The sequence below is a fragment of the Schistocerca nitens genome, chromosome 7, assembly GCF_023898315.1.
Source record: "Schistocerca nitens isolate TAMUIC-IGC-003100 chromosome 7, iqSchNite1.1, whole genome shotgun sequence".
Lineage (NCBI taxonomy): Eukaryota > Metazoa > Arthropoda > Insecta > Orthoptera > Acrididae > Schistocerca > Schistocerca nitens.
In genome coordinates, this window is record NC_064620.1 from 552032712 (window position 1) to 552058315 (window position 25604).

Sequence of the window (25604 nt, forward strand, 5' to 3'; positions counted from 1 at the left end):
CAGTGCTCTGTCAAATTATTCTTGCAGTACCTTATCTCCTACCTCATCTTCATCTAATATCCTCTACCTCATCTTCATCTATACCCTCTTCCATTTCTCTAATATTGTCCTGAAGTACAGACCCTCTATATACTATTTCCACCTTTCAACTTTTCCTTCTTTGCTTAGCACTGGTTTTCCATCTGAGCTCTTGATATTCATATACCTGCTTCCCTTTTCTCAAAAGGCCTCTTTAATTTTCCTGTAGGTGCTATCTATCTTTCCCCTAGTGAAATACGCTTCTAAATTCTTACATTTATCCCCTAGCAATTCCTGTTTAGCAATTTTGCACTTCCTGTCAATCTGATTTTTTAGACATTTGTATTCCCTATTGCCTGCTTCATTTACTGCATTTCATATTTTACTCTTTTGTTAATCAAAATTCAATATCTCCTGTTTTATCCAGAGTTTCTACTAGGCCTTGTCATTTTACCTATTTGATCCTCTGCTGTCTTCATTATTTCATCTCTAAGGCGACCCATTCATTTTCCACTGTATTCCTTTCCCCTGCTCTTGTTAATCGTTGCCCAATGCTCCCTCTGAAACTATGAAAAACCTCTGGTTCTTTCAACTTGCCCAGGTCCCATCTCCTACCTTTTTGCAATTTCTTATGTTTTCTTCTACAGTTCATATCCAAAAAAATGTGATCAGAGTTCACAACTGCCCCTGGAAATGTCTTACAATTCAAAATCTGTTTCCAAAATTTATGTTTCACCAGTATATGATCAATATGAAACCTTCTGGTGTCTCCACATGTACAGTCCTCTTTCATGATTCTTAAACCAAGTGTTAGCAATGATTAAATTATGCTGTGTGCGAAATTCTACCAGTCGGCTTCCACTTTCATTCCTTTCCCCATGTCCACATTCATCTACCATTCTTTCTTCTCTTCCTTTTCCTACTATTGAATTCCAGTCCCCCATCACTATTAAATTTTCGTCTCCCTTAACTATCTGAATGACTTCTTTTATCTCATCATACACTTCTTCAATCTCTTCACCATCTGCGGAGCTAGTTGGCATATAAACTTGCACTAGTGGGGTGGGTGAGGGTTTCACATTTGCCTTGGCTACAATAAAGCTTTCGCTATGCTATTCATAGTAGCTTTCCTGCATTGCTATTTTCTTATTCATTATTAAACCTACTCCTGCATTAACCCTGTTTGATGGTGTATGTGTAACCCCATATTTACCTGACCAGAGGTCCTATACCTCCTGCCACTGAACTTCAAACTTTAACCTATCCATTTCCATTTTTAAAGTTTCTAACCTACATGACCAATTAAGAGATCCAACATTCCATACTTCGACCTGTAGAATGCCAGTATTGTTTCTCCTAATGACATACTGCTAAGTAGTCTCTGCCCTGAGATGCGAATGGGAAACTACAGTACCTCCAGAATACTTCACTCAAGAGGATGCCATCATCATTTAACCATACAACAGAGCTACATTCCTTTAGGAAACATTATGACTTTAGTTTTCCCTTGATTTCAGTTGTTTGCAGTACCAGCACAGCAAGGCCGATTTGGTTGGCATTATAGGGCCAGATCAATCAATCATCCAGACTGTTGAACCTGCAACTACTGAAAAGACTATTTCCCCTCTTCAGGAACCACACATTTGTCTTGCTTCTTAACAGATATCCCTCCACTGTGGTTAAACCTATGGTACAGCTATCTGTACAGACAGGTATAGTGTCACAAATGTAAGAAATCTGAATGGTAGTGCAAACAGAGTAAACAAAGAGAGGTGGTGTAGTGATAAGACACTGGACTCCAATTTGAGAGTATGGTGGTTGAAATCTGCATCCACCTAACCATGTTTCAGTTTACCATGCTTCCCCCAAATCTCTTGAAGTAAATACTGAGTTGGTTCCCTTGGAAAGGTCATGCATGGCTGATTTCCTTCTCTGTCCTTCTTCATTCCAGCCTGTGTTTCATCTTTTTATTTTTCCTTCTTTACCTTGCCACTGACAGGACATTAAATGCTAAACTTCCTTCCTTAATTGTAGCTTTGTATAGTCTTCTGAAAACTGTTTGGCTAATATCCTGCAGCTCTTATAAAGAACTATAGCTTATATCTCTAGGAAATGAGTCAGAAGAACTATAGCTTATATCTCTAGGAAATGAGTCAGAAAATCCAAGATAACATCATTTGAGGTTAAAAGAGAAAATAAATCTTGTATGTTGCTAAGACATGCCTACCTCCTTAATCCTTCTTGTCATCATCGGGATCCTTGAGAGTATGCCACTGTGCAATGGGGCGCCGTGGAGATGCAAGCATGTCGGACCAGTGACGAAGTTCAGTACCACTGGCATTGTACCCAAGAACAACCTTCCCAATGGGTTCCGAGGTACCAATACGATCATAATCCACCACAGTTATCACCAGCTGCACTTTCTGAAAATTGAAATGATATATAAAGTTAGTACCATAAAAAAATTTAAACAGTATTCCTGATATCAAAGACTCTCAGACAGAATAAGATGATTCCTTTTAAAAATAACTAACATGTATTCCATGAAAATAATTTGAAGTCTATGTACCAAGATGTTCATATTCTGATGAGATAGAAGACTTCTATGAAGCTAAGAAACATTCAATTGCTGAGCCAGATGCTGCTGCCTGTCCTGTTTCAGAGGAAACCACTCAGCCAGCAAGATCTGGGCAGTCATGGAGGGTGGGATTACTGGTAGTTGGGAGCTCCAACGTTAGGCGCGTTATGGGGCCCCTTAGGGACTTGGCTGACAAGAAGAGAAAGAAATCCAATGTGCACTCTGTGTGCATACCAGGAGGAGTCGTTCCAGATGTGGAAAGGGTCCTCCCAGATGCCATGAAGAGCACAGGGAGCAGCCAACTGCAGTTGGTTGCTCACATTGGTACCAATGATGTGTGTAACTTTGGATCAGAAGAGATTCCCTCTGGTTTCAAGTGGCTAACAGAAGTGGTAAAGCTGACCATGTGCAACATAGTCAACACGACCAACTGCAGACCTCTGGTACAGAGCTGAGTGGAGGGTCTGAATCAGAAGCTCAGACAGTTCTACAACCGTGTAGGCTGCAGATTCCTCGATTCGTGCCAAAGGGTGGTTGGGTTTTGCGTTCCGCTGAATAGGTCAAGTGTCCACTATACACAGGAGATGGCTACATGGGTAGCAGGGGCTGTGTGGCATGGACTGGGCGGTTTTTTAGGTTAGAGGGTCTCGGGAAAACACAATAAGGGCTTCAGTCACAAAGGGTGCAGGCCGAACACGGAAAGAACGTAGATACAGGAACCATTGGTATTACAGCTGTAAATTGTCATAGCTGTGTTGGGAAAGTACCAGAGCTCCAAGTACAAGTAGAAAGCACTGATGCTCAAATTGTTATAGGCACTGAATGCTGGCTAAAGATGGATATAAGCTCAGCCAAAATTTTTGCGAGGAACCTAACGGTGTTCTGAAAGGATAGGCTAAACACAGTTGGCGGTGGCATGTTTGTTGCTGTTAGAAGTAGTTTAACTTGTTGCAAAATTGAAGTAGATACTTCCTGTGAGTTAGTATGGGCAGAGGTCATTGTTGGCAACCTGAATAAAACAATAATAGGATCCTTTTACCGACCTCCAAAAAAAAAATTCAGATGATACAGTTGCTGAAAGGGTCAAAGAAAACTTGACTTTGATTTCAAACACGTACCTGACTCATACAATAATAGTTGGTGGTGACTTTAATTTACCCTCGATATGTTGGCGAAAATACATGTTTAATTCCAGAGGTACGCATAAAATATCATCCGAAATTGTGCTAAATGCATTCTCTGAAAATTATTTCGAGCAGTTAGTTCCTGAGCCCATGCGAATAGTAAAAGGTTGTGAAAACACACTTGACTTCTTAGCAACAAATAATCCTGAGTTAATAACGAGCATCAAAACCGATACAGGGATTAGTGAACACAGGGTTGTCGCAGCGAGACTGAATGTTGTAATCCCCAAATCCTTCAAAAATAAGCGAAAAATATACCTATTCAAAAAAGCAGATAAAATTTCACTTGACGCCTTCCCTGAAAGACAATCTCCACCCATTCCAAATTAACAATATAAGTGTAGACCAGATGTGGCTTGAATTCAAAGAAATAGTATTGGTAGCAATTGAGAGATTTATACCAAATAAATTAACAAATGATGGAGCTGACCCTCCTTGGTACACAAAACGGGTTAGAACACTGTTACAGAAACAATGAAACAAACATGCCAAATTTAAACAGACGCAAAATCCCCAAGATTGACGATCTTTTACAGAAGCTCAAAATTTAGAGTGGATTTCAATGCGAGATGCTTATAACAGTTTCCACAATGAAACTTTGTCTCGAAACCTGGCAGAAAATCAAAAGAGATTCTGGTCATATGTGAAGTATGTTAGCAGCAAGAAACAATCAATGCCTTCTCTACGTGATAGCAATGGAGATAATATCAAAGACAGTGCTGCCAAAGCAGAGTTACTAAACACAGCCTTCTGAAATGCCTTCACAAAAGAAGACAAAGTAAATATTCCAGAATTTCAAGAATTCGAATTGAGGACAGCTGCCAGCATGAGCAAAGTAGAAGTAAATATCCTCAGAGTAGAGAAGCAACTTAAACCACTTAATAAAAGCAAGTCTTCTGGTCCAGACTGTATACCAATTAGGTTCCTTTCAGAGTATGCTGATGCATTAGCTCCATACTTAACAATCATATACAACCGTTTGCTCAACAAAAGATCGTACCCAAAGACTGGAAAGTTGCACAGGTCACACCAATATTCAAGAAAGGTAGCAGTAGTAATCCACTAAATTACAGGCCCATATCGTTAACATTGATGTGCAGCAGGATTTTCAAACATATATTGTGTTCAAACATTATGAATTACCGCGAAGAAAACTGTCTATTGACACACAGTCAACATGGGTTTAGAAAACATCATTCCTGTGAAACCCAACTAGCTCTTTTTCACATGAAGTGTTGAGTACTACTGACAAGGGATTTCAGACCGATTCTGTATTTCTGGAAGGCTTTTGACACTGAAACATACAAGCGGGCTTGTAGTGAAATTGCGTGCTTATGGAATATCGTCTCAGTTATGTGACTGTATTTGTGGTTTCCTGTCAGAGAGGTCACAGTTCGTAGTAATTGACAGAAAGTCATCGAGTAAAACTGAAGTAATTTCTGGTATACCCCAAGGTAGTGTTATATGCCCTTTGCTATTCCTTATGTATATAAACGATTTGAGAGATAATCTTAGCAGCCATCTTAGGTTGTTTGCAGATGACACTGTCCTTTATCAACTAATAAAGTCATCAGAAGATCAAAACAAATTGCAAAACGATTTAGGGAAGATATATTGTGACCAAGGTAGATAAGAAGCCCTCGCCTACCACAGTAGTACAAGTTTATATGCAAACTAGCTCCACAGACAAACGTGTGGTTCCTGAAGAGGGGCAGCAGCCTTTTCAGTAGTTGCAGGGGCAACAGTCTGGATGATTGACTGATATGGCCTTGTAACACTAACCAAAACGGCCTTGCTGTGCTGGTACTGCAAACGGCTGAAAGCAAGGGGAAACTGCAGCCGTAATTTTTCCCGAGGGCATGCAGCTTTACTGTATGGTTAAATGATGATGGTGCCCTCTTGGGTAAAATATTCCGGAGGTAAAATAGTCCCCCATTCGGATCTCTGGGAGGGGACTACTCAGCAGGAAGTTGTTATCAGGAGAAAGAAAAATGGCGTTCTACGGATCGGAGTGTGGAATGTCAGATCCCTTAATTGGGCAGGTAGGTTAGAAAATTTAAGAAGGGAAATTAATAGGTTAAATTTAGATATAGTGGGAATTAGTGAAGTTTGGTGGCAGGAGGAACAAGACTTCTGGTCAGGTGAATACAAGGTTATAAATAAAAAAATCAAATAGGGGTAATGCAGGAGTAGCTTTTATAATGAACAGGAAAATAGGAATGTGGGTAAGCTACTACAAACAGCATAGTAAACGTATTATTGTGACCAAGATAGATACGAAGCTCTCGCCTACCACAGTAGTACAAGTTTATATGCCAACTAGCTCCGCAGATGATAAAGAGATTGATGAAATATATGACGAGATAAAAGAAATTATTCAGATAGTGAAGGGAGGCAAAAATTTAATAGTCATGGGTGATTGGAACTTGATAGTAGGAAAAGGAAGAGAAGGAAACATAGTAGGTGAATATGGAATGGGAGTAAGGAATGAAAGAGGAAGCCGTCTGGTAGAATTTTGCACAGAGCATAACTTAATCATAGCTAACACTTGGTTCAAGAATCATAAAAGAAGGTTGTATACATGGAAGAAGCCTGGAGATACTAGAAGGTATCAGATACATTATCTAATGGTAAGACAGAGATTAAGGAACCAGGTTTTAAATTGTAAGACATTTTCAGGGGCAGATGTGGACTCTGATCACAATCTATTGGTTATGAACTGTAGATTAAAACTGAAGAAACTGCAAAAAGATGGGAATTTGAGGAGATGGGACCTGGTTAAACTGAAAGAACCAAAGGTTGTAGAGAGCTTCATGGAGAGCATTAGGGAATGAAGGACAAGAATGGGGGAAAGAAATACAATAGAAGAGGAATGGGTTGCTTTGAAAGATGAAATAGTGATGGTAGCGGAGGATCAAGTAGATAAAAAGACGAGGGCTAATAGAGATCGTTGGGGTAACAGAAGAGATATTGAATTTAATTGATGAAAGGAGAAAATATAAAAATGCAGTAAATGAAGCAGGCAAAAAGGAATACAAACGTCTCAAAAATGAGATCGACAGGAAGTGCAAAATGGCTAAGCAGGGATGGCTAGAGGAGAAATGTAAGGATGTAGAGGCACATATCACTAGGGGTAAGATAGATACTGCCTACTGGAAAATTAAAGAAACCTGTGGAGAAAAGAGAACAACTTGCATGAGTATCAAGAGCTCAGATGGAAACCCAGTTCTAAGCAAAGAAGGGAAAGCAGAAAGGTGGAAGGAGTATATAGAGGGTCTATTACAAGGGCGATGTTCTTGAGGACAATATTATAGAAATGGAAGAGAATGTAGATGAAGATGAAGTAGGAGATATGATATGGCATGAAGAGTTTGACAGAGCTTTGGAAGACCTAAGTTGAAATAAGGCCCCAGGAGTAGACAACATTCCATTAGAACTACTGACAGCCTCGGGAGAGCCAGGCCTAACAAAACTCTACCATCTAGTGAGCAAGATGTACGAGACAGGTGAAATACCCTTAGACTTCAAGAAGATAATAATTCCAATCCCAAAGAAAGCAGGTGTTGACAGATGTGAAAATTACTGAACTATCAGATTAATAAGCCATGGCTGCAAAATACTATCACAAATTCTTTACAGATGAATGGAAAAACTGGTAGAAGCTGACCTTGGGGAAGATCAGTTTGGATTCCATAGAAATGTTGGAACACGTGAGGCAATACTGGCCCTATGACTTATCTTAGAACATAGATTAAGTAAAGGCAAACCTACGTTTCTAGTATTTGTAGAGTTAGAGAAATGTTTTGACAATGTTGACTGGAATACTCTCTTTCAAATTCTAAAGGTGGTAGGGGTAAAATACAGGGAACGAAAGGCTATTTACAATTTGTACAGAAACCAGACGGCAGTTATGAGAGTCGAGGGGCATGAAAGGGAAGCAGTGGTTGGGAAGGGAGTGAGATAGGGTTGTAGCCTATCCCTGATGTTATTCAATCTGTATATTGAGCAAGCAGTAAAGGAAACAAAAGAAAAATTTGGAGTAGGAATTAAAATCCATGGAGAAGAAATAAAAACTTTGAGGTTCGCCGATGACATTGTAATTCAGTCAGAGATAGCAAAGGACCTGGAAGAGCAGCTGAACGGAATGGACAGTCTTGAAAGGAGGATATAAGATGAACATCAACAAAAGCAAAACAAGGATAATGGAATGTAGTCAAATTAAATGGTGTGATGCTGTGGGAATTAGATTAGGAAATGAGACGCTTAAAGTAGTAAATGAGTTTTGCTATTTGGGGAGCAAAATAACTGATGATGGTGGAAGTAGAGAGGACATAAAATGTAGACTGGCAATGGCAAGGAAAGCGTTTCTGAAGAAGAGAAATTTGTTAACATCGATCATAGATTTAAGTGTCAGGAAGTCGTTTTTGAAAGTATTTGTATGGAGTGTAGCCATGTATAGAAGTGAAACGTGGACGATAAATAGTTTGGACAAGAAGAGAATAGAAGCTTTCGAAATGTGGTGCTACAGAAGAATGCTGAATATTAGATGGGTAGATCACATAACTAATGGGGAAGTATTGAATAGAATTGGAGAGAAGAGAAATTTGTGGCACAACTTGACTAGAAGAAGGGATCGGTTGGTAGGGCATATTCTGAGGCATCAAGGGATCACCATTTTAGTATTGGAGGGCAGCATGGAGGATAAAAATTGTAGAGAGAGACCAAGAGGTGAATACACCAAACAGATTCAGAAGGATGTAGGTTGCAGGAGGTACTGGGAGATAAAGAAGCTTGCACAGGATAGAGTAGCATGGAGAGCTGCATCAAACCAGTCTCTGGACTGAAGACCACTACAACAACATGTGAATGGTGTGAAAATTGGCAGCTGACCCTAAATAACGAAAAGTGTGAGGTCATCCACATGAGCGCTAAAAGGAATTCGTTAAACTTCGGTTACACAATAAATCAGTCTAATCTAAAAGCCGTAAATTCAACTAAATACCTAGGTATTACAATTACAACAACTTAAATTGGAAGGAACACATAGAAAATGTTGTGGGGAAGGCTAACCAAAGACTGCGTTTTATTGGAAGGACACTTAGAAAATGTAACAGTTCTACTAAGGAGACTGCCTACACTACGCTTGTCCATCCTCTTTTAGAATACTGCTGCGTGGTGTGGGATCCTTACCAGATAGGACTGATGGAGTACATAAAAAAACTTCAAAGAAGGGCCACACATTTTGTATTATTGTGAAAAATGGGAGAGAGTATCACAGAAATGATACAGGACGCTGGACATCATTAAAAGAAAAGCATTTTTCGTTGCAACAGAATCTTCTCACGAAATTCCAATCACCAACTTTCTCCTTCGAATGCGAAAATATTTTGTTGACACCGACCTATGTATGGAGAAACGATCACCACAATAAAATAAGGGGAATCAGAGCTCGTACAGAAAGATATAGGTGTTCGTTCTTTCCGCGCGCCATACGAGATTGGAATAATAGAGAATTGAGATTAACCCTCTGCCAGGCACTTAAATGTGATATGCAGAGTATCCATGTAGATGTAAATGTAGATATAGATGTAGAGATCGCATAAAATATTTCTTTATTTAAGACAACCAGCTTCGACAGATTTTGGTGCCATCTTCAGGTCTTAGAAATCTTTTTTGTTGCGAAATGTGTTCATTTTACATGGATCCTCACATCATCAAGTTGTCAAGTGGATAAAATGAACATGTTTCACAATAAAAGATTTTTGAGATATGAAGCTGACAGCGAATTCTCTCGAAACTGCTTGTCTTAAATAAAGAAATATTTTGTGTGATCTTGGCTGTTGAATGTTGTTTAGCAAGTAAATACAGATGGCTCCTTCAGTGCTCTCAAAATCAGAAAATTCAACATCTGTGAAGAATTACAGAAACTGACAAATCACAGAAAATCCCACTACAAGATGATAATCAGAGATTTTAATTGTTTAAATGTCAATGGCAAAACTGGGTGTCTTCTAAGTGTCTTAGCTGTGGAGTTTGGTATCTAAATGGCAAAAGCCTGAATGTAATAAAGCCTTAAGGAAATAGCAATGGTAGTAGTGTTTACTAATGACCAAAGCAAAATTGACAGTGGACGTTCTAAACAAAGATCATACGATAAAGTCTCCACAATACTGGGAACTGAAAGAATAAGAAAAATGTCATCCAAAGATTTCAAAACATCAACTTATACTTACTTGAGAATATATATATATATATATATATATATATATATATATATATATATATATATATATATATATATATATATATATATATAAAAAGAAAGATGATGAGACTTACCAAACAAAAGCGCTGGCAGGTCGATAGACACACAAACAAACACAAATATACACACAAAATTCAAGCTTTCGCAACAAACTGCCCCTTTATTGTACAACTGTAAGTGCTTGGATTTAATTAGTAATGAAATTAACGAAGATTTAAACATTGTGTGAGAGCAAAGACTGGATGTGTTTCTGAAAATTACGACTGCCTTGCTAACACACAGAAACATAAGTCAAATTCTTGTGTTATGTGTGAGTTTTTGAGTTTCCAAAACAGCTGCTAAATTTATAATTGTAAATATGTTTTATAACAAAGTTCTTGTTATGGCTGTTTCAACAAGATGCATGTGAAACATGACTATTGTTTGGGCTAAAATGTCTGGAGTTAAGGAAGGAATTCAGATGCAGCCAATTCCAGAGTCAGATTTTGTCTCCTAATGGTATTCCAATGATGAACTCCAGATTGATATGAATTTTGTTTCATTTGTTTCATTTTCTCTGTTGTATCGAGTTCTGTGGTCCTGAAAATTCACACAGGTGCAGGTGATTGCTGGAAACAGTTGCTGAGGCAACAGTTTGTTGCGAAAGCTTGAATTTTGTGTGTATATTTGTGTTTGTTTGTGTGTCTATCGACCTGCCAGCGCTTTTGTTTGGTAAGTCTCATCATCTTTCTTTTTAGATATATTTTTCCACGTGGAATGTTTCCCTCTGTTATATTCATTATATATAAAGAAAGATGATGAGACTTACCAAACAAAAGCGCTGGCAGGTCGATAGACACACAAACAAACACAAATATACACACAAAATTCAAGCTTTCGCAACAAACTGTTGCCTCATCAGGAAAGAGGGGAAGGAGAGGGAAAGACGAAAGGATGTGGGTTTTAAGGGAGAGGATAAGGAGTCATTCCAATCCCGGGAGCGGAAAGACTTACCTTAGGGGGAAAAAAGGACAGGAATACACTCGCACACACACCCATATCCATCCACACATACAGACACAAGCAGACATATGTCTGCTTGTGTCTGTATGTGTGGATGGATATGGGTGTGTGTGCGAGTGTATTCCTGTCCTTTTTTCCCCCTAAGGTAAGTCTTTCCGCTCCCGGGATTGGAATGACTCCTTATCCTCTCCCTTAAAACCCACATCCTTTCGTCTTTCCCTCTCCTTCCCCTCTTTCCTGATGAGGCAACAGTTTGTTGCGAAAGCTTGAATTTTGTGTGTATATTTGTGTTTGTTTGTGTGTCTATCGACCTGCCAGCGCTTTTGTTTGGTAAGTCTCATCATCTTTCTTTTTAGATATATTTTTCCACGTGGAATGTTTCCCTCTGTTATATATATATATATATATATATATATATATACACCAAACAATATTTAGGATAGCCCCTAATTACTTCATCCTTCACATGTTTCGTGCCAAGAAATATCAAAAACTATTCTTTTTCTTCAATGGAGTGTACATCTCCACTGTTGAGACACCCCCGAGGGACACCCCTGAGGGGGTCCACAACTCTTGTGGATACGTGCGTGGTGAGCACGGGATCCTGAGCTAGCGCAGCTCTCTTTCCTTTCAGGGCTGTATATCTTCCTTTTCCACATCCTTCCCTGTCCCCGATCCTTCCCCCTCCCCTTCCCTTCCCCTTCTCCCTCTCTTTTGGAGTATGTTTCATGCCTATGTCTGGAGATGGATGCTTGTGACTGTAAGACGTGGTTTCTCTTCTTCTATCTCTGTACTGGAAAGTCTCTGTTCTTACTTTGTCCTTCTCTTTTCCTTGATTCTTCTCTTTACCTTCTTCTCCGCGGTGGTGTTTGAGGATTCTTCTCCTTTTCCTTTTCTTTGTTCCTCCCTTTCTCTTTCTTTCCTCCCTGTGCATGTCTGAAGGCCGACCCACGTGTTCCCACATGTAGCCGGTGACGGGGTAACGCATAATTCCCCGCCTTCATCTTTAAAAGACATTATTTTTGCTTTTAGTTGTAATTTTTTCATTTGCGCTATTGCAGTTTCAGATTATGTGCCATTGTTATTTCTATGGAGTCCAACCTGTATGTAAATGACACAATTTTACTTATGTCATTGATAACAGTCTTTCATTCTATTACCACAGGGACTGACACAGACCTACAAGAATGTTATTTTTAACCTATCTCCATGCCATAATATGGCATTAAATCTTACACTTCACAACAGTGCACAACCAAAAATGCAATAGTGCATTGAAAACAGTTACAGCTAAAACTGAAAATGATGTTATTTAAACAATTTATTGATGCTCTGGGCCCGTATTAGAAGAAGTTAATCATCTTCATCTATTTCCTCTTCTCTTTCCTTAATACTGTCTTCAAGTTTGTTTCCTTCATATGGTACTTTTTATATATTAATTACTGAAAGCCTTCTTCTTTCCTTAGTAGCCTAATGGCTTGCCATCTGATCTCTTGATATTTACACAGATGCTTCTCTTCTCTTTAAAGATTTCTTTAAATTTGCTATAGGCAGTGTCTATCTTTCTCATTATTATGCATGGTTCAACAGCTCTACACTTCTCTTGTGGCCATTTTTGATTTACTGTTTCACACTTTCTGTCAATCTAATTTTTTAGACATTGTGCTTCCTTTTGCCTGTTTCAATTGCAACATTTCTATGCAACATTTTAATATTTTCTTCTGTTGTACTTTAAATTCAATAAATATATTCTGTGTTCCCAAGGATTCCTACTGGGCTCTATCTTTTTGCTTACTTGTTCCCTTGTCCTTTCAACACTTTATCTATCTGAACTATCCACTCATCTTACATTGTATTCCTTTCCCCTGTTGAAGTCAATTGTTACCTAATGCTGCATTTATAACTCTTAACAGCCAATGATTCTTTCAACTGATGCAAGTTACAGCTCCCTAATTACCTACCTTCCTGTAGTTTATGCAGTTTTAACATTCATAAATAAAATATGATCAGTATCCACACTTGTACCTGGAAAGATTTTGCCATTTAAAATCTGGTTTATAAATTTCTGTACACGAATTACATAATTTATGTGAAACCATACAGAGTCTCAAGTTCTCTTCCACACATATAACCATCTTCAATGATTCTTAAACCAAATATTAGTAATGATTTGACTATGCCCCTGCAAAATGCTGCCAAGTGACTGACTTTTCCTTTCTTTCCATTCCTCTGGTTCATGTTCTACTGGTTTTCCATCTGTTTCTTTTCTTATTACTTAATCTGAATCCCTCATTGTGTCCCTTAACAATACAAATACTTTCTTTTATCTAATCATACATTCATCACCTGGAGAGCTTATGGACATGTGAAGTTGTAATACTGTGGTGGATTCGGATCGCTGGGAGGGGGCTACTCAAAAGGATGCTGTTATCAAGATAAATAAACATGGCTTTCTATGGGATGGTTGAAAATGGTTACATTCCTTCATCAGATAAGTAAGTTAGAGAATTTAAAAACAGAAATGAATAGGTTAGATATAGAGGGAATTAGTGAAGTGTGGTAGCAGAGAGAACAAAACTTGTGGTAAGCTGAGTACAGGATCATCAATACAAAACCAAATAGGGGTAATGAAGGAGTAGTTCTAATCATGAATACAAAAATAGGAATACAGGTGAGCTACTACAAACAGTGTAGTGATCACATTATCGTACCCACAGTAGATAGCTAAATGACAGAAACATAATAAATATAATAAATGTCACAACACAGAACTATAGATTTGTGAGTCAAAATTGGTATCCAAAGTAATGCAAAATAACTTATTTACTCAAGCATCTCATTATAGCCTACATAATACTGTAAATAGCTTCCATTAATATTGCTCACTCAAAGCAGAACCAAATTGTTTATGTTCCAAGAAACAGAAGAAAAATGTTATCAATTGACATACACTTTACCTGTAGTAGTTACAAATTATTTTAAGGGTGTATTATGATAAATTCTACAAGAATAACTACTGTAACATCCTTATGGCAGATGGGAAGAGGTGTACAGAAAAGACAAAGTGATGTTAAGAAAGAACTAATGGTAATTTCAGTCTTGAATCCAGCAACAAATGAAATGTAGCATGGAAAATAATTAACATAAAAACTATATTCAGATCTTCAGGAGTTTACTGCCAAGGTGAAGGTGGCCATGTAAAATGATTGAAATACCAGCAAAATGGTAGATAATACTCTACGAGTTGGACTGTAGAATGTCAGGAAGTGTGAATGGGTTAGGAAAATCAGAAAAGGAAGATACTGAGGCTCAATCTAAATATATTGGAGTCAGTGAAATGAAATGGAAAGAAGATACGGGTTTCTGGTAGATATATATGGGGTAATATCAGTAGCAGCAGAACACTGTGTGGTGTGAGCTTTATTGCTTATGAATATGAAGCAGGTTGAAAAGCGAGTTCACAGCAAACTTAGAAGTCAGGGCAACCACAGCTTTTATATACTATTTTGGAAAGATAAGACTGCTTTAGCTGCAAGTCCTAAATGAATAGACAGGATCAGTTTTGCAGCATTTTAGCTGCATCAGCAGGTGCAATTAAATCAAGGCATGTTCACATCAAAAAAGAGAACTCATAGTATAGCAGGAACATTCTATGTGATTTTCTTTTTTGACATCCGCTACTTACAGAAAATTTGCTGATTATGAACAATGGGTCATCCCATTCTCCTTTTTAATATGAGCATGACTTGATTTTATTGCATCTGATGATGCAGCTAAAATGCAATGGAAATGGCAATGCCTATGAATAAAGGACTTATAGCTAAAGCGGTCTTGCCTTTTCAAAATCAAAAGCAAGCCAACACCATCACAGATAACTTCCATATACACAGTGATGACACAAGTAGAAGATGAAGAGATAAAGAGAGTATATGAGGATACTGAATGGTTAACTCAGTATGTAATTTAATTGGACAGATAAAAAAATCTACTCACGAAGTGGTGACAGAACGCACACATAAAAGAAAGTTTCAATTAGACAAGCTTTTAGAGCCAGTGGTTCCTTCTTCAGGCAGAAGGACTGAAGTGGAAGGAAGAGGGGTGAAGGAAAAGGACTAGAGAGGTCTAGGAAAAGGGGTAGATTTCAGGAAAGTCACCCAGATCCGCAAGTCAGGGGACACTTATCGGACGGGATGAGAAGGAAAGAATGATTATTGGGGACTGCATCAGATGAGATTTCAATCTCATCTGATGCAGTCCCCAACAATCAGTCTTCCCTTCTCATCCCATATGGTAAGTATCCACTGACCTTTGGCTCTGTGTAACTTTCTCAAAATCTACCCCTTTCCCTAGTAGTCTTCTCCAGTCCTTTTCCTTCATCCCTCTTCCTTCCCCTTCAACCCTTCTGCCCAAGGAGCAGCCACTGAGTCTGAAAGCTTGCCTAATTAAAATCTTCTTCTAAGTATGTGTTCTGCCACAACTTGGTGAGTTGATTTTTTATCCATCCAATTAAATTATTTTGTCGAAAATTGTTTTCATTCTTATAACTCAGTAAGTAAATAGAGATGAAAAGCTAATAAAAAATGAATCTCTGAGTTAGTGGGAAACACAGGTTCAGTTTCAGGAATGAGAGAAGAGAAAACACTTTTCAATTCTACAGTAAATATTTGCTGGTAATAAGAAACACACTGTTCAAAAATCTCATAAGAGAAGGAAGTATACTTGGGAAAAGCCTGGAGACCGAGGATACCCAAGAGTAAATATAGGCTCAGATCACAATGTAGTAATCATGAAGAGTACATTGAGGTTTAAGAAAATTGTTAGAAAGACCCAATGTGTCAAGAAGTGAAATATTAAATACTAAGGAATGATGGTTTGCACTTGAAGTTCTCTGAGATTGTAGATACCATAATAATGACTATGACAGAAGCAGTTCATTTGAAAAAGGATGAACATCTGTAAAAAGGGCAATTACTGACATTGGGCAGACAACTATAGGTACAGGAGATAACTGCAAAAAGACTTTATTAACAAAAGAAACACTTCAACTGTACAGTGTTCGCCCAACGTAGCTGAGTGGTCAGTGTGACAGAATATCAATCCTAAGGGCCAGGGTGCAATTCCTGGCTGGGTCGGAGATTTTCTCCACTCAGGGACTGGGTGTTGTGTTGTCCTAATCATCATCATTTCATCCCCATCAATGTGCAAGTCACCAAAGTGGCATCAAATCGAAAGACTTACACCCGGCGAATGGCCTACCCGACGGGGGCCCTAGTCACATGACATTTATTTTTATTTAACTGTACAGTGAAAGAAGAAAGTACAGAACTGTTCAGGAAAAAACAAGAATGCAGGAATATAAGTGACTTGGGAGTGAAATACATAGAAAGTGCAGAGAAGCTAAAATGCAATGCCTAGAGAAAAATGTGAAAATCGAGAAGGAAATGATTGTCAGAAGGTGAGTTTCAGCATACAGAACAGTCAAAACAGCCTATGGTGACATTCAAAGCAAAGGCATCATAATGAAGAGTGCAAAATGAATTCCACTGTTAAGGAAAAGGAGAGAGCGGATAGGTAGAAGGAATACCAGGAAGGACTCTACCAAGGGGAGAAACTGTCTCCTGATGTGACAGAAGAAGTGTAAGTCGATTTAGAAAATGCAGCTCTACTAGTATAATCAGAGTTTAACAGATCTTTGGTAGACTTGTGATCAAATAAGGCAGAAAGGATAGATACATTCCTTTGGAATTTCTAAAATCACTGGGGGAAGTGGCAACCAGACAACTGTTCAAGTTGGTACTAGTATGTAGAATCTCTGAGACAGCAGAGATACCAACATACTTTTGGAAAAATATTGTCTACACAATCCCAAACATAAGTAGGGCAGATAAATGCGAGAACTATTGCACAATCAACTGAACAGGCCATGCATCCAAGTTGCAGACATGTATAACATACTGGAGAATGGGAAAGAAAATTGATGATCTGTTAGATGATGATCAGTTCAGCTTTAGGAAAGATAAAGGCACCAGAGAGGCAGATCTGATGTTGCTCGTGATAACAGAGGTAGGACTTAGAAAAAAATCAAGGCACCCTCATAGGATTTGTCAACCTAGAAAATGATGATTTTAATTGGGCAAAATGTTTGAAATCCTCATAAATATAGATATAAGGTAGAAGGTAAAAAATGGGCAATACACAATATGTACCAAAACCAAGAGGAAACAATAAGCCAAAAGACCGAGAGATAAGTGCTGATGATAATACAAGCCAAACATTGACTCAGAGAGTTTTCAGTATAATACTATCTTCCTTCCACTTGAAATTTTATGATTCCTTGTTGCTACAGGATGTGTCCTATCAACCACTGCCTTCTTAGCGAAATTGTGCCTCCAGTTTCCTTTGATTCAGTGCCTCTTCATTAATTATTTGCTGTCCGCCTGATAGCTGAATGGTCAGTGTGATGGACTGCCGTCCTAAGGGGCCTGGGTTTGACTCCTGTCTGGGTCGGGGATTTTCTCCAGTCAGAGACTGGGTGTTGTGTTGTCTTCATCATCATTTCATCCCCATCCAGCATGCAGGTCACCCAATGTGGCGTCGAATGTAATAAGACCTGCACCTAGACGGCCGGACCTGCCCCATAAGGGGCCTCCCGGCCAATGACACCAAATACTCATTTCATTTCAATTATTTGCTCTACCCATCTACTCTTCAGCATTCTTCTGTACCATCAAATTTCAAAAGCTTTTCTTCTCATCTGAACTACTTATTGTCCAAGTTTCACACTAATTAAAGGCTACATCCCACGCAAATACCTTCAATACAGTGTACCAAGACTTAACATTTCTATTAGTTGTTAACTAATTCCTCTTTTACAGAAATAATTTTCTTGCTTTTGTCAGTCTTCATTTTACATCCCCCCTACTTCACCACCTATTATCTGTTATTTTGCTGCTCAAATAGTGAAATTCATCTACTAATTGTAGTGTCTCATTTCCTAATCTACTTTCCTCATAATCACCTGTTTTAACTCAACTATATTCCATTAACACTTTCTTTCTTCATCTTCTAATTTAATGGAGAATTGCCTAATTTAGTTCAACTACATTCCATTACCTGTTTTACTTTTGTTGATTTTACTTTATAACCTTTTTCCATGATACTATCCTTCTGTTCAACTGTTCTTTCAAGACTTCATGACCTTTGCCGTCTCTGACAGAATTACAATGTCATTGGGAAACCTCAAAGTTTTCATTTCTTCTCCCTGAACTTTTAATTCCTGGTCCAAATTTCTCTTGGTTTCCTTTACTGCTTGCACAATGTATAACACTGGGGATAGGCTTTGACTCACTCCCTTATTAGCTACTGCTTCTTTATCATGTGCTTTGACTCTTCCAACTGCAGTCTAGTTTCTACACAACTTGTAACTAATCTGTCACTCCCTGCATTTTATCCCTACTACATTCAATTTTGAAGAGCACTGTCCAATCAACACTGTCAAAGTTTTCTCTAAAGCTACAAATCCAATGAACACACGTTTGCCTTGCTTCAACATATCTTGTAAGATAACTTGTAAGGTGAGCATTGCCTTGTGTATTCCTAAATTTCTCTGGAATGCAAACTGATCTTCCCCAAGGTCAGCTTCTACCAGTGTTTAAATTATTCTGCAAATAACTCTTGCCATTATTTTGCAATGAAGACATATTAATCTCATGGTTTTGTAGTATCCACATCTGTTAACACCTGCCTTCCTTGGAACTGGAATTATTACATTCTTCCTGAAGTCTGAGGGCATTTCCCTCATGTCATTTATCTTGCACACCACACGGAAAAGTTTTGTCATGGATGGCTCTCCCAACGATCCCAATAATAGTAAGGGGTTGTTGTCAGGATGTACGCCCATGGATATCTGCTTTGGCACACACTTTTTTCTGGAAAGTCCATTGTTGAAAGTGTCAAAAAGAGTTATGTCTGATGTATCAAAGCCTAAAGTTTCAGCAACAATAAGTGTAAGCTCTGGAGATGATAAGCATTCTAATGTATAAAAAAATAAAAAAATAAAAAATAAAAAAAAACTGTCACAAAACATGGACATATTCTTGCAGAGTCGTGGGAGAGATATGGCAAACACTGTAGAAAACAGTTCTTTAACACTGTTGAGGCATGTGGTATCATGAATCCTGGTACTTAAGTTCAAAAAATGTAAGTAGGCTGTGATCTCAAAAGCACAAAAAATGATTATGTGAACCTAATAGATGGTGTAGCGTGCAATGAAGGTTATGATTTATGCAAATATGCAAGGAGAAATTTTTGGCACTTAATCACTCCAAGGTATTTGTTGTGAACATTTCAAAGAGACAAGATTTGATCTATGGTCATATGCAAATGAAGCTACCTCACAAACGAACTATAAATTAACAAAGACTTGCAAGCATTTTGTTTTACAAGTGTAAGCAATTTTAGCAGAGAGTTGTTTACTAATCACAGAATACAGCAAATATGCAAGAAGAAGACATAATGACTGCACACTCAGAACTTATTCCCCTTCAATCATTATAACAATCAAGGTAATTTACAGGCTCAGAATATTCTAAGAGCAACAGTTAAACAATGAGCCTATTTGTTTCAATGCTCTCACGTATTTTTTAGGGAATTTTTGTAAAATCAAGTACTCGAAAAGCCTTTGACATTCGGAAACTGTGCAGTGTGGCACTTTCAGGCATGTGCAACTGAAATGGTATTTCAGATAGGTAGGGTCACAATTTACTACATTTAAGTGGTTCTATCTGCAGTACTAGGGAATTTTGCCTTTTGAAGTCCAATTGGGGGAACAAAAGATGGAGAAAGATATACAGTGATATAGCTACAATGACCACTTATCTTAACAGGGATAAGCTATACAGGCAATGAAGAGTGAATAAATACTATAATACTGATAATTACATGACATGGATGCAGAGATTCAGCACATATTATGTGTGTTTAGCAATAAGAGGAGTCTCTATCAGGGGCGAAAAAAAGGAAATGCATATCCCCACCCCCCACCCCCACACACACACATACATACATGTACACCAACAAAAAATAACCCGGACAACTAGAAATGCTGCATTAGATTAAGCTGATTAACCCTTTTGCAGGCGCATTTTCTGTAGCAACTTAGTGAAGGTAATTTTTTTGCTGTCCTATTAGAATTGTGATCAACTGACTATATTTATTTTTTGATAACTTTAATTTTGTGATTTAAGACCAAAAACTATGGTGGTACATATATCACCACAGCACCTTTGTGAAGGATTAAAATTATGGTGTAAATGGATTTCCCACTTCCCTTTTATGAGCTGTTATGTGATGCCATTACATGTAAAAAAAATGAACAGTGTTTTTGGTTTTTATTTAATGTTTTCTTTTAATTTATTTAAAAAATGTTTGTCACTGATATTAAAGTTTACTTAACACAATGTGAAAAGAATCCTTAAAACTTGATCATGCAATAAAGATATGATCTGATGCAGGTCACAATAACGTACACTGCTGAAGCAAAGCAATGTGCTCTGACAACAGTAGTGGTCCCATGACAAACAGAAATTGGTTGTTGTAGCAGTTTTCATACACATGGTGCAGTGTACTATCACATGATGTCAGGCATAGACAGATGTTGTAGGACTTACTGCAAAAGCTTTGGGATACTCCTAAGTTGGTGGTGACAGATCAATTTTGTGGTAAGTATACTTGCCAAGCCTCTTCCAGAAACTATTTTGGTGGTAACCATACTTCCCAGTAACCATTAAAACACCGTTATATGCTGGGATATATACTTCCCACAGTCCTGAGGACTATATTTCACAACAGTGGTTTGTTACTCACATATATAGTAAACAAAAATGAAAATCATAAAGCGGTGCACAAATGAAATAATAATTATTAGGTGTTACTGCATATTTGCTACAGTTTTTCATGAGTCATTTAAAACTGAAATTCATTAGTGAAAAAAGTATGTACAAACCTGAATTTGTTCAAATGGCACCTCAAAAGTAAATGATTCGTTATAGTAAGGGTTTAATGTACACTTCTTGATACTTGTCTTCTTTTTCTTGAGGCGTTTTCCATTCTGCATCAGTGCTATCTTTACATATGGGTCTGTAAAATGAAACAATTGTACTCATAACTATGAAAATAAGCATGTTGACATATAACTCTGTTTACCATGTGTTTGAAGTTATTTTGGGGAATAATGGACATATTTATGACAAGTCCATTTTTGCAATCAGAAATAATATTAATTTCATTTGTCTTTAATGTGAAACATACACACTAGTTAAAACTAATTACACTTCTAAGTGAATCAAAGAAAACACCACACACAACTCACTTGGAATAACCCACTTTCACCCCATGAAAGTAATAACCATAGTATTATAGTTTGTAAAATTACAAGTCTTGTAGTTGAAAAAGTTCTTGAAACATTACAATGGTGGTATTCAGTTTTATAATTTGTAAAATTGCAAGCCTTTTAGTTGACAAAGATCTTGAAACATTATGAATGGCAGTATTCTCACAGAGTGACAGACATAAATACGATTAAAAATCACTGAATAGTAGATGCACTGAATCATTAACATGCACACAAACAACATTAAAAACTTTCTAGCTTTTGGACAAGTCCTTTCCCAGGAGGCATGAGGTGTATGGGTTAGGAATGTGGGAGGGAGAGGAAGCAGGTGTATGGGATAAAAAGGAACACACAGGCCTGGGTAACAGTGAGTTTGTGCAGCACACAAAGATAATAATGCAGAGGGCTGGACTGGTAAAGCATTACAGCACAGGAGGGGGAGACTGTGAGGATGATGTAGTAGGTGCAGGGTGATTGAATTTAAGGTCTTTAGGCAGAATGGAGGTGGGCGTGGGGCAGGGCTATTAACAGGAATTAAGGCCAGGAGGATTATGAGAATGAAGAATATGTTACAAACAAGGAAACCTCAAGAAGAACATGTTGCAAGGGCAAATTCCAACTAATCAGTTCAGAAAACTTGGTGCTGGAGAGATGGATTCATACAGCACAGGTTTTTAAGCAACCACTGAAACTGAGCATGTGCCCTCAGCAGTGTTTTCTGTCACTAATTGATCAACGTTGCTCAAGCCATACACGGAGAGTGACCATTGATTCAGGTGAATAGATGGTTAATGGTTGTGCCCACATATAATGCTGTGCAGAAATTGTAACAGCACAGCTGGTATATTTCATGGCTGCTTTCGCAGGTGACCCTGCCTGTGATGGGATAGGATAAGCCTAGGAAGAGACTGGAGTAGGATGTGCTGGGTGGGTAGATCAGACAGATCTCGCACCTAAGTCTTCTGAAGCGATATGTTACCAATGTGGTGGAGGGTTGGGAGTTGGTGTAGCATAGGGGTAGACCACGATATTGGTTGGGTGGTGTAATACCACTTCTCAGGAGGGGTGGGAAGGATTGTGGTTAATTAAACCTGGGGTGAGTCATTTTCTCCAGTCCTATTGAAGCACATTTGATTCAAAACAGCCAAACTAATCAAAAAACATACACCCATTGTCAAAGACTGTAGTGAGACTCACAGGTGATGCTGGAAATAAGAAAACCAGTGTTAATGTAATGGCTGTGCGTGTACAGCGCAAAAGAATGAATGTCAAATACCCTGCACTAGATAACATGGAACAGTTTTCTGTTCTTGAACAAAAGTAATCACCTTGTTCAAATATTTTTCATTTACATGTTGATAAAATCACAGGAAACCATATTAAAATGATACTATTAAGATACTTATGTGGAACTAGTAAAATAAGCATTTATAGGAAACTCACTGTTCTGACTTATCAAATTTACCACATCCACGTTGCAAGATGAAGCAGAATATTGCACTGTGACAGTCCAATAAGAATGTAGAATCAAGATCACACAAATTAAATTCCAGTATATCCTCCTGACATGTTTGACAGCCGACTTTGTAGAAAATTAAGAAAAGAAGATGAAACAAAAGCTATCTTACCATCTTACTTGACAGCAGAAACACTTCACAGAGAGCTACATGATATCAGTATGGTGCACAAGTACAAATACTTGAGCAAATGGAGAGGGCAGACACAAACAGCTGAAGATATAAATTTCATATACTCTGGAGAATAGATCTTGTTCATGTTACTTGTTACTGTTGCTGCTGATGGTGGTATTAGCAAGCAAAGCCATGCAAACAGCAGCTCTTCATATGTACAGTAACAACTGCTGAAGTTCCGGCAAGTTAACAAAATTTCTTTCCTCCAAACAACTTCCTCTTTGTCAGAAACAAGTTTGACAAATTCAATAATATTATGAGAAGTACAGTTTTGACATTAAGCTGATGTTCAGTGATAAATCAGAATTTCATTTTGCATAAATCATAAGTCCTATATTGAATGCATAAAAGTATTTGTATCAGAAAGGCTTCATTTCACAACTGAACATCTTTAGGGGCATCTGGAGCCAACGTTTTCAGTGGCATGTTTTTTTACAAAAATGAATGGATATTTTTTTTCTTTAATGATGTCAGTTACCATTCATTACCATTATTCTAGGAAATGAATCTGACAGTGGACTTGAGTCATCAAATTATGCAGTGCTCCATCAAATTTTTAGGATAATGTTTGTGAATGCATAAACTAATCTGTACATATTATTTTGAGTTGCAGGCAACCACAGCGAAACCTACACATTTTTATAAGAAGGCAGAAAAACACCACTCTTGCTGCAGAAAGCTTTGATAAAACTTTCTACATCCAAACTTTCTACATTTTTGCCTTCTTATAAAAACCTAAATAAGAATTCACTACATCACTGGTGGGCTATACCTTGCCAAAGATTAAGGCCTATGTGGTTAATATCAGAAAATCTCCATAGGCTGCAATGGCAGCAGTCATTTCTGTAGTCATGACTGATATGTAGAAATGCAGACAAAGTGGTAATTGTATCATTTAATTTACCTCTGTAAAAATGTCACCCCTTGACATATTTCACGGATTTTGTCAACACAGTGTATGTATATGTCAAGGAAAGTGATCATATGGCATTGCAATATTTGAAACTGTGAAGGTTACTTGCGTAAGCAATGCTTTTTTTAATACTCTCTGCCTGAAAACTTATATGTAAAATCAATGAAGAAGGAAAAAACAAAAATGCATAAATTTATTGCTGCAACCAACAGTCAAAGAAAACATTTTACAAAAGTACTACAAATTTTTTTAAACAGGAAAGCTATAATTGTAACCTGAAAGTCCTCCCACGTCCATCTTCTTCAGGTTCTTTGCTTCTAAGATGACAACTGTGAGCTTGCCTGCTGTTGGCACATACCGTAGAGAGAAGCAGATGTCTCCCAGCTTGTTTTCCTGTTAGCATTAAATTCATTAAACATCATCTTAATGCTGAAAACTGACTAGTATGTCTTCCAGGCTGGTAGTATTTGCTTTACAGTAAATGAATGGTTGTTCTTTATCAGTGAAATGATGTGGTCATAAAAAATTTAGTTTCTTCCATACCTCTTTTGCAGACCCAAGTTGACAGGGGAAAAAGAAATAGGTGGCATGTCTTATGTGAGTATAGAGAATACTATACTCAGAAAAGAGAACACGATAGAAACAGAAAATACAGATTTTCAACATGATATCACTGAAGTACACACATGGCACAAGTCTAAAAGGCAAAGCTAAAAAACTAATACGCTGTTGGGCCTACCTTTGTGTTTAACGTAGATAACCCATTAGAGCTTCATGAACAAGTGGCAGTAGCCTACATGTTTTCATCACACTATGGTATTGTTATTGTTGCTAGAGTGATTTTCTATGTAGCTAAAGCTCCATTGTGACCCATGAATGTTACATGGTGCTTCAGTCAAGGTTTAAAGTGCATAACTCACCGAGTTCTACCTAATCTTCTTCAAACTACAAGGTATAATAGTATTAATATACTCCCAGATGGAAAAATGATGTCTTCCAAATTTTTTCCACACTGTGGGAAGCATATTATTACTCAAATACGAGGATGTGTTGAAAAATAATGCTACTGAATTTTTTTGTGTAAGTTCTTAAAGCTTTTTAGATAAAATAAGTGTTATAATCATTCTGCATCTTTATTCTTCATGTCTACTATTTGCAGCCCTCTGCGGAAAAGGGCTCTGAATGGTAGCATGGTGGTGTGTACCATAACTATGTCATAACATGGAAACAGCATGCTGTAATCAAGCTTCAAATTCAAAGAGTTCATCCACACATGGTGCAACCTCTCCTTCAGTGTGACAATGCCAGGCCACATGCAAGTGCTGTGAAATATGCAATATTTTGATGCCTTGGGCTCCCTGTCATTGGTAGTCTTCCATACAGTGCCAATGTGGCCCCATTGGATTTTCATCCATTTCTGAAACTTAGAGAATACCTTCAAGGATTTCGCTTTGATAGTGATGAAGTGGTGCAAACAGAGATGAGGTTGTTGTTCCATCAACAAAGTCAAACATTCTACAGTGATGGTATCAAGAAACTGGTCTGTTATTGGGGGAAATATCT

General features: G+C 37.9%; 1 protein-coding gene across 6 annotated transcripts in view; it reads right to left on the reverse strand.

The window, feature by feature from the left end:
- The window catches only part of LOC126194911 (synaptotagmin 1), a 1052777-nt gene that overhangs the window by 29154 nt on the left and 998019 nt on the right, over window positions 1-25604 (reverse strand). For 5 of the 6 annotated variants that reach the window (XM_049933275.1, XM_049933273.1, XM_049933272.1 and 2 more), the window contains 3 exons: window positions 24317-24434; window positions 21051-21184; window positions 2246-2441 (listed from right to left, as the gene is read on the reverse strand). In XM_049933275.1, coding sequence (XP_049789232.1) covers window positions 2250-2441; window positions 21051-21184; window positions 24317-24434 — 444 coding nt within the window. In that variant the 3' untranslated portion in view covers window positions 2246-2249. The remainder of the gene's footprint in view (window positions 1-2245; window positions 2442-21050; window positions 21185-24316; window positions 24435-25604) is intronic. The other variant, XM_049933274.1, reaches the window with a different exon arrangement.